This window comes from Oncorhynchus keta, unplaced genomic scaffold, assembly GCF_023373465.1.
Source record: "Oncorhynchus keta strain PuntledgeMale-10-30-2019 unplaced genomic scaffold, Oket_V2 Un_contig_15690_pilon_pilon, whole genome shotgun sequence".
Classification (NCBI taxonomy): domain Eukaryota; kingdom Metazoa; phylum Chordata; class Actinopteri; order Salmoniformes; family Salmonidae; genus Oncorhynchus; species Oncorhynchus keta.
The window spans coordinates 1-10000 of NW_026279459.1; the positions used below are offsets into that span (position 1 = coordinate 1).

General features: G+C 46.3%; 1 protein-coding gene across 1 annotated transcript in view; it reads left to right on the forward strand.

The window, feature by feature from the left end:
- Positions 1-546: 546 nt before the first annotated feature.
- Positions 547-10000, forward strand: part of LOC118383875 (actin-binding LIM protein 3-like) — a gene marked incomplete at its 5' end in the record, with an annotated part of 37236 nt that continues 27782 nt past the window's right edge. Inside the window, 3 exons of the mRNA XM_052502509.1 lie at positions 547-662; positions 1891-2017; positions 7235-7328. Coding sequence (XP_052358469.1) covers positions 547-662; positions 1891-2017; positions 7235-7328 — 337 coding nt within the window. The remainder of the gene's footprint in view (positions 663-1890; positions 2018-7234; positions 7329-10000) is intronic.

The following is a 10000-nucleotide window of genomic DNA, read 5'->3' on the forward strand; positions in this document are numbered from 1 at the left end:
AGACATCTTCCTCACAACCAAATACATGATACCTGCTCTCACACATCAAATATACACACAGCCTTTTCTGGGTAAAGTAAGGGGTTATTCCTGCATGTATCTAAAGCTGGGCTTTAGAGTTTATTTCGTCAGTCACAGTGAAACCATTTGTGTGTGTGTGTGTGTGTGTCCTCATCCCAGCAAAGGGTGAGATTGTTGGTTGTTCAGTGGTGAGGACAATGACCATGTGGCTTCCCTGGGCGCACTGTATGTGTGTGTGTGTGTGTGTGTGTGTGTGTGTGTGTGTGTGTGTGTGTGTGTGTGTGTGTGTGTGTGTGTGTGTGTGTGTGTGTGTGTGTGTGTGTGTGTGCGTGCGTGTGTGTGTGTGCGTGTGTGTGCGTGCGTGCGTGCGTTGTGTGTGTGCGTGTGTGTGCATGCTTGTGTATGTGCGTGCGTACGCAAATGCGTGCGTGCGTGCTTGTGTGTGTGTGCATGTATGTGTGTGTGTGCATGCTTGTGTATGTGTACGCAAATGTGTATTTAATCCGTGTGTATCTCCCCGTTCAGGAATCCGTTCCCTATCGGAGACAGAGTGACGTTCAGTGGGAAGGACTGTGTGTGTCAACAGTGTTCTCACACACTCGTCACCTCCAACGAACCAATCAAGATCCATGGACCCAGCCGTAAGTCCCGCCCTCATGACCTCGAGACTTGGACCTGGAGGTCTTCACGGGTCCAAAATGGACCTGAGTATTCCCTCGCAGACCCAATGTATGCATATATTAATTTTTTAATATAGAAACCCGTTCTGAATGGACAACTAGACTGCCCCATGTAGACCTGGTCGGGTCCAGGCCCAGTCCTAGTGAGGGAAGCAGCAGAAAAGTCATTTTTAAGCTACTTTGTTAACTGGAGCTGATAAAGCATGAGAGGAGGGAGATAGATGCCATTCTAGCAAGTGGGGGAGGGGCTGTACTGTGAGCAACTGACATGGGGAGCAGGGAGGAGGAAGGGAGAGATGAAAGACAGCAACCAACCAACCTGACTCACGCTATAGTAGAATAATAGCTGCAATAGCTAGGTTATTTATCGTCCACGATGATTATGTGGTACTTGTCTTGGACTGCATCAAACCGAACGAGAAGCTAGTTAAGCTCGCTGGCTACACGCACCACGCTCCACTCTCGTGAAAAGCAAGAGCAGGAGCATAAATTATACAATTGCTTTCTCTCTCTACTGCAGCATTCGCATTCGGATCTGTGCGGTCCCTTCCGGACAAGTCAGTTAAAATTACACTTACCCGAGACCCGTGACAATCATATCAGACCTGACCTAGACCTGTGACATTAATTTGAATTCTGGATTCAGACCCGCTCAGGTCTCGGATCAGGTCTAGGGTATTCAGGTACTGGTGGATCTGAGAGGAACTCTACTTGGAACCAATCTAGAACTAACCTCTAGACCACACCCCTTTCGTATGACCCAATCTAGAATCAACCCCTAAACCACACCCCTTTAGGGTGACAATCTAGAACTAACCCCGAGACGACACCCCTTTAGGGTGACACAATCTAGAACCAACCCCTAGACCACACCCCCTTTAGGGGTCTGCAGGTATAGGGCTGATACACTGAGTTGATACACACATTGTTGGGTATAGATACATTAGCCCCTCAGGTTTGTCCCCCTCTCGCTTCTTTTCACTTATCCCCCTAATTCTCACCACTTTTCTTCACCTCTTTCTCCCACCCCTCATCCTCCCCCTCCACTCTCCCTCTCTCTCTCCGTGTCTCCCCTTCTCTCTCCCTCTCTCCCTCCGTTTCTCCCTACCTCCCTTGCCCCCTCTGCCTCCCTGTCCCCTTCTCTCCCCCTCCCTCATCCTCTCCCCATCTCCCTCCTCCCTCTCTCCAGACTGTTCCGGGTGTGGAGAGGATATAAAACAGGGACAGTCTCTGCTGGCGTTGGAGAAACAGTGGCATGTCAGCTGCTTCAAGTGTCTAACCTGCAACATGGTCCTCACTGGGGAATACATCAGCAAGTCAGTACACACACGCACACGCACACACACACACACACACACACACACACACACACACACACACACACACACACACACACACACACACACACACACACACACACACACACACACACACACACACACACACACACACACACATACACACACACACATACATTTACATTTACATTTACATTTAAGTCATTTAGCAGACGCTCTTATCCAGAGCGACATACAAATTGGTGCATTCACCTTATGACATCCAGTGGAACAGCCACTTTACAATAGTGCATCTAAATCTTTTAAGGGGGGTGAGAAGGATTACTTTTATCCTATCCTAGGTATTCCTTAAAGAGGTGGGGTTTCAGGTGTCTCCGGAAGGTGGTGATTGACTCCGCTGTCCTGGCGTCGTGAGGGAGTGTGTTCCACCATTGGGGAGCCAGAGCAGCGAACAGTTTTGACTGGGCTGAGCGGGAACTGTACTTCCTCAGTGGTAGGGAGGCGAGCAGGCCAGAGGTGGATGAACGCAGTGCCCTTGTTTGGGTGTAGGGCCTGATCAGAGCCTGGAGGTACTGAGGTGCCGTTCCCCTCACAGCTCCGTAGGCAAGCACCATGGTCTTGTAGCGGATGCGAGCTTCAACTGGAAGCCAGTGGAGAGAGCGGAGGAGCGGGGTGACGTGAGAGAACTTGGGAAGGTTGAACACCAGACGGGCTGCGGCGTTCTGGATGAGTTGTAGGGGTTTAATGGCACAGGCAGGGAGCCCAGCCAACAGCGAGTTGCAGTAATCCAGACGGGAGATGACAAGTGCCTGGATTAGGACCTGCGCCGCTTCCTGTGTGAGGCAGGGTCGTACTCTGCGGATGTTGTAGAGCATGAACCTACAGGAACGGGACACCGCCTTGATGTTAGTTGAGAACGACAGGGTGTTGTCCAGGATCACGCCAAGGTTCTTAGCGCTCTGGGAGGAGGACACAATGGAGTTGTCAACCGTGATGGCGAGATCATGGAACGGGCAGTCCTTCCCCGGGAGGAAGAGCAGCTCCGTCTTGCCGAGGTTCAGCTTGAGGTGGTGATCCGTCATCCACACTGATATGTCTGCCAGACATGCAGAGATGCGATTCGCCACCTGGTCATCAGAAGGGGGAAAGGAGAAGATTAATTGTGTGTCGTCTGCATAGCAATGATAGGAGAGACCATGTGAGGTTATGACAGAGCCAAGTGACTTGGTGTATAGCGAGAATAGGAGAGGGCCTAGAACAGAGCCCTGGGGACACCAGTGGTGAGAGCGCGTGGTGAGCGCGTGGTGAGGAGACAGATTCTCGCCACGCCACCTGGTAGGAGCGACCTGTCAGGTAGGACGCAAGCGTGGGCCGCGCCGGAGATGCCCAACTCGGAGAGGGTGGAGAGGAGGATCTGATGGTTCACAGTATCGAAGGCAGCCGATAGGTCTAGAAGGATGAGAGCAGAGGAGAGAGAGAGTTAGCTTTAGCAGTGCGGAGCGCCTCCGTGATACAGAGAAGAGCAGTCTCAGTTGAATGACTAGTCTTGAAACCTGACTGATTTGGATCAAGAAGGTCATTCTGAGAGAGATAGCGGGAGAGCTGGCCAAGGACGGCACGTTCAAGAGTTTTGGAGAGAAAAGAAAGAAGGGATACTGGTCTGTAGTTGTTGACATCGGAGGGTAGTGTAGGTTTTTTTTTCAGAAGGGTGCAACTCTCGCTCTCTTGAAGACGGAAGGGACGTAGCCAGCGGTCAGGGATGAGTTGATGAGCGAGGTGAGGTAAGGGAGAAGGTCTCCGGAAATGGTCTGGAGAAGAGAGGAGGATAGGGTCGAGCGGGCAGGTTGTTGGGCGGCCGGCCGTCACAAGACGCGAGATTTCATCTGGAGAGAGGGGAGAAAGAGGTCAGAGCACAGGGTAGGGCAGTGTGAGCAGAACCAGCGGTGTCGTTTGACTTAGCAAACGAGGATAGGATGTCGTCGACCTTCTTTTCAAAATGGTTGACGAAGTCATCTGCAGAGAGGGAGGAGGGGGGAGGATTCAGGAGGGAGGAGAAGGTGGCAAAGAGCTTCCTAGGGTTAGAGGCAGATGCTTGGAATTTAGAGTGGTAGAAAGTGGCTTTAGCAGCAGAGACAGAGGAGGAAAATGTAGAGAGGAGGGAGCGAAAGGATGCCAGGTCCGCAGGGAGGCGAGTTTTCCTCCATTTCCGCTCGGCTGCCCGGAGCCCTGTTCTGTGAACTCGCAATGAGTCGTCGAGTCACGGAGCGGGAGGGGAGGACCGAGCCGGCCTGGAAGATAGGGGACATAGAGAGTCAAATGATGCAGAAAGGGAGGAGAGGAGGGTTGAGGAGGCAGAATCAGGAGATAGGTTGGAGAAGGTTTGAGCAGAGGGAAGAGATGATAGGATGGAAGAGGAGAGAGTAGCGGGGGAGAGAGAGCGAAGGTTGGGACGGCGCGATGCCATCCGAGTAGGAGAGTGAAAAGTAGAGTAGAAGGAAAAGGATACAAGGTAGTGGTCGGAGACTTGGAGGGGAGTTGCAATGAGGTTAGTGGAAGAATAGCATCTAGTAAAGATGGGGTCGAGCGTATTGCCTGCCTTGTGAGTAGGGGGGGACGGTGAGAGGGTGAGGTCAAAAGAGGAAAGGAGTGGAAAGAAGGAGGCAGAGAGGAATGAGTCAAAGGTAGACGTGGGGAGGTTAACGTCGCCCAGAACTGTGAGAGGTGAGCCGTCCTCAGGAAAGGAGCTTATCAAGACATCAAGCTCATTGATGAACTCTCCGAGGGGACCTGGAGGGCGATAAATGATACGGATGTTAAGCTTGAAAGGGCTGGTAACTGTGACAGCATGAAATTCAAAGGAGGCGATAGACAGATGGGTAAGGGGAGAAAGAGAGAATGACCACTTGGGAGAGATGAGGATCCCGGTGCCACCACCCCGCTGACCAGAAGCTCGGGGTGTGCAAGAACACATGGGCGGACGAAGAGAGAGCAGTAGGAGTAGCAGTGTTATCTGTGGTGATCCATGTTTCCGTCAGTGCCAAGAAGTCGAGGGACTGGAGGGAGGCATAGGCTGAGATGAACTCTGCCTTGTTGGCCGCAGATCGGCAGTTCCAGAGGCTACCGGAGACCTGGAACTCCACGTGGGTCGTGCGCGCTGGGACCACCAGATTAGGTGGCCGCGGCCACGCGGTGTGGAGCGTTTGTATGGTCTGTGCAGAGAGGAGATAACAGGGATAGACAGACACATAGTTGACAGGCTACAGAAGAGGCTACGCTAATGCAAGGAGATTGGAATGACAAGTGGACTACACGTCTCGAATGTTCAGAAAGTTAAGCTTACGTAGCAAGAATCTTATTGACTAAAATGATTAAAATGATACAGTACTGCTGAAGTAGGCTAGCTGGCAGTGGCTGCCTTGTTGACTTTGTAGGCTAGCTGGCAGTGGCTGCGTTGTTGACACTACACTAATCAAGTCGTTCCGTTGAGTGTAATAGTTTCTACAGTGCTGCTATTCGGGGCTAGCTGGCTAGCTAGCAGTGTTGATTACGTTACGTTGCGTTAAAAACAACAATAGCTGGCTAGCTAACCTAGAAAATCGCTCTAGACTACACAATTATCTTTGATACACAGACGGCTATGTAGCTAGCTATGTAGCTAGCTACGATCAAACAAATCAAACCGTTGTGCTGTAATGAAATGAAATGAAAATGTGATACTACCTGTGGAGCGAAGCGGAATGCGACCGGGTTGTTGAGTGCGGAAGTTCTATTCAGTAGACGTTGGCTAGCTGTTGGCTAGCTAGCAGTGTCTCCTACGTTAAGGACGACAAATAGCTGGCTAGCTAACCTCGGTAAATTAAGATAATCACTCTAAGACTACACGCTCTAAACTACACAATTATCTTGGATACGAAGACAGCAAAGACAACTATGTAGCTAGCTAACACTACACTAATCAAGTCGTTCAGTTGAGTGTAATAGTTTCTACAGTGCTGCTATTCGGTAGACGGTGGACGTTTGCTAGCTGGCTAGCTGCTGGGCAGATAGCAGTGTAGACTACGTTAGGACGACGAAATACAAAGTTGCAATAGAAGTGCTGACTGTTTCACTTTGTTGTCCTCTTTCTTTTCCTTTTTCTTCTGTCCTTCTTTTGTCCTTATTTTGTCTTCCTTTCTTCTGTTAACTAGATATTTTTTGTTGTTATTCTTTGTAAGCTAGCTAGCTTCTTCCAGGAGAGTCCCTAGCAACTGCTTAGCAACAAGTAAACAATTCTGCTAGCATTTCAGCTAGCTAAGATAACTGTACAATTTTATGAAAAATAGTTAATTTTTCAAAAGCCTGTCTTTTTTTGGTTTGTTCCCTGTTTTGTCTTCTATTGAGTCTTGCAGTTTTCTCTTGATTTTTTCGATGTACTTCACTCTAAAAAAACATTTAAATCTCAATATATACAGGAGCTCATTTTTCAGCAGCTGCTCAATTTTATACATACACACACACATACACACACACACATACACATACACACACACACACACACACACACACACACACACACACACACACACACACACACACACACACACACGTACAGACATTCTTTATTTTTACTACTTTATACATTTTGGAATAATAGTGAAGACATCAAAACTATGAAATAACACATGTGAATCATGATGTGAATCATGTAGTAACCCAAAAGTGTTAAACAAATCAAAATATATTTTAGATTTGAGATGCATTCCAGGTGACTACGTCATGAAGCTGGTTGAGAGAATGCCAAGAGGTGTGCAAAGCTGTCATCAAGGCAAAGGTTGGCTACTTTGAAGAATCTCAAATATAAAATATATTTGAACACTTTTTTGGTTACGACGTGTTATTTCATAGTTTTGATGTTGTTCTACAATGTAGAAAATATTAAACATAAAGAAAACCCATGGAATGAATGTGTGTCTAAACTTTTGACTTGTACTATATATACACAAACAGACACACCACACACACACACACACACAAACATACAGACAGACAAATACACACACACACACACACACACAAACAGACACACCACACACACACACACAAACATACACACCACACACACACACAAACAGACACACCACACACACACACACACAAACATACACAGAGAGACAGACAAATACACACACACACACACACACATACACACACACACACACACACCTTTGATTGGGTGTTTAACCCTTTGTGTTTCAGGGACAACGTGCCGTACTGTGAGTCTGACTACCACGCCCAGTTTGGGGTTAAGTGTGAGACGTGCAGCAGATACATCAGTGGACGGGTACTGGAGGTGAGCACTCATACACACTCCCCCTGGGGACCTATGCTATCCTCTCTTCACCTCCTCTCACCTCTCTTCTCCATCTGTCTCTCTCTGGGTTGTGAACAGCTTCTACAACATGCCTGGCTTCGGGCGATTTTTATATATATTTGTAATTAATGACAATTACAACAATACAAAATGAACAATAAACACATTTATTTTAACTTAATATAATACATAAATAAAATACATTTAGTCTCAAATAAATAAGAAAACATGTTCAATTTGGTTTAAATAATGCAAAAACACAGTGTTGGAGAAGAAAGTAAAAGTGCAGTATGTGCTATGTAAGAAAGCTAACGTTTCAGTTCCTTGCTCAGAACATGAGAACATATGAAAGCTGGTGGTGTCTTTTAACATGAGTTGTCAATAATCCCAGTTATCCCCAGTTGCCACCTGAGACTGACAGAGGAAGCACTGATCTGTAGAGGAAAGGAATGTTACACTGATCTATAGAGTAAATTAACATTACACTGATCTGTAGAGGAAATGAACATTACACTGATCTGTAGAGGAAATGAACATTACACTGATCTGTAGAGGAAATGAACATTACACTGATCTGTAGAGGAAATGAACATTACACTGATCTGTACAGGAACCTGAACATTACATGCATCTGTAGGCAAATTAACACATACACATCATTATTTCAAATAGATGCTCTACATCTCATTTCTCTCTTTCTCCCTCCTCCATCTCTACTCTGACACCTCCTCACCTGCTTCACCCTCTCTTTATAATGTGTTTAGGTGACCCAGAGGGATTGTTGTGCAATTACTGTAGGAAGGCAGAGCTCATGCTATGTCCCAAATGGCACCCTTTTCCCAACATAGTGTCCTACTTTTGACTAGAGCCCTATGGGTCCTATTTCTAGGAATAGGTGCCATTTGGGAGGAATCTAATAGTAGGAGCTGTTGAAAAGAGGGTCGTTATGAGAACCATCATTATTATCCCACTGATAAGCTATTATTAAATAGGAGACCACTGGTAACTGTCGATTTAGGATGATTAGCTATCATTAAGTAGAAGACCACTGTTAACTGATGATTAGGATGATTAGCTATCATTAAGTGGGAGACCACTGTTAACTGATGATTAGGATGATTAGCTATCATTAAGTGGGAGACCACTGTTAACTGATGATTAGGATGATTAGCTATCATTAAGTGGGAGACCACTGTTAACTGATGATTAGGATGATTAGCTATCATTAAGTAGGAGACCACTGTTAACTGACGATTAGGATGATTAGCTATCATTAAGTAGGAGACCACTGTTAACTGATGATTAGGATGATTAAGCTATCATTAAGTGGGAGACCACTGTTAACTGACGATTAGGATGATTAGCTATCATTAAGTAGGAGACCACTGGTGAGCTCTCTGAGACTATCACAGTGCAGGTGCATTTATACGGAGACTTGATTACACACAGGTGGATTGTATTTATCATCATTAGTCATTTAGGTCAACATTGGATCATTCAGAGATCCTCACTGAACTTCTGGAGAGAGTTTGCTGCACTGAAAGTAAAGGGGCTGAATCATTTTGCACGCCCAAATTTTCAGTTTTTGATTTGTTAAAAAAGTTTGAAATATCCAATAAATGTCGTTCCACTTCATGATTGTGTCCCACTTGTTGTTGATTCTTCACAAAAAAATACAGTTTTATATCTTTATGTTTGAAGCCTGAAATGTGGCAAAAGGTCGCAAAGTTCAAGGGGGCCGAATACTTTCGCAAGGCACTGTACATTTCAACTCAGTTTTTCACAATTCTTGACATTTAATCCTAGTAAAAATTCACTGGCTTGGGTCAGTTAGGATCACCACTTTACTTGAGGAATGTGAAATGTGAGCAAAGCACCCCCACAACATGATGCAGCCACCCACAACATGATGCAGCCACCCCCCGTGCTTACAAGCCTCCCCTTTTTTTTCCTCCAAACACAACGATGGTCATTATGGCCAAACAGTACGATCTTTGTCCCCATGTGCAGTTGAAAACTTTATGGCGGTTTTGGAGCAGTGGCTTTTTCCTTGCTGAGCGGCCTTTCAGGTTATGTCGATATAGGACTCATGTTACTGTGGATATAGATACCTTTGTACCTGTTTCCTCCAGCATCTTCACAGGGTCCTTTGCTGTTGTTCTGGGATTGATTTGCACTTTTTGCACCAAAGTATGTTCATCTCTAGGAGACAGAACACGTCTCCTTCCTTAGCGTTATGACGGCTGCGTGGTCCCGTGGTGTTTATACTTGCATACTATTGTTTGTACCGATGAACGTGGTACCTTCAGGCGTTTGGACATTGCTCCCAAGGATGAACCAGACTTTTGGAGGACTACGATTTATTTTCTGAAGTCCTGGCTGATTTCTTTGATTTTCCCATGATATCAAGCAAAGAGGCACTGAGTTTGAAGTTAGGCCTTGAAATACAGCCACAGGTACACCTCCAATAGGCTAATTGACATAATTTGAGCCAATCAGAAGCTTCTAAAGCCATGACATAATTTTCTGGAATTTTCCAAGCTGTTTAAAGGTCAACTTAGCTGTTTAAAGGTCACAGTCAACTTAGTTTATGCAAACTTCTGATCCACTGGAATTGTGAAACAGTGAAATAATCTGTCTGTAAACAATTG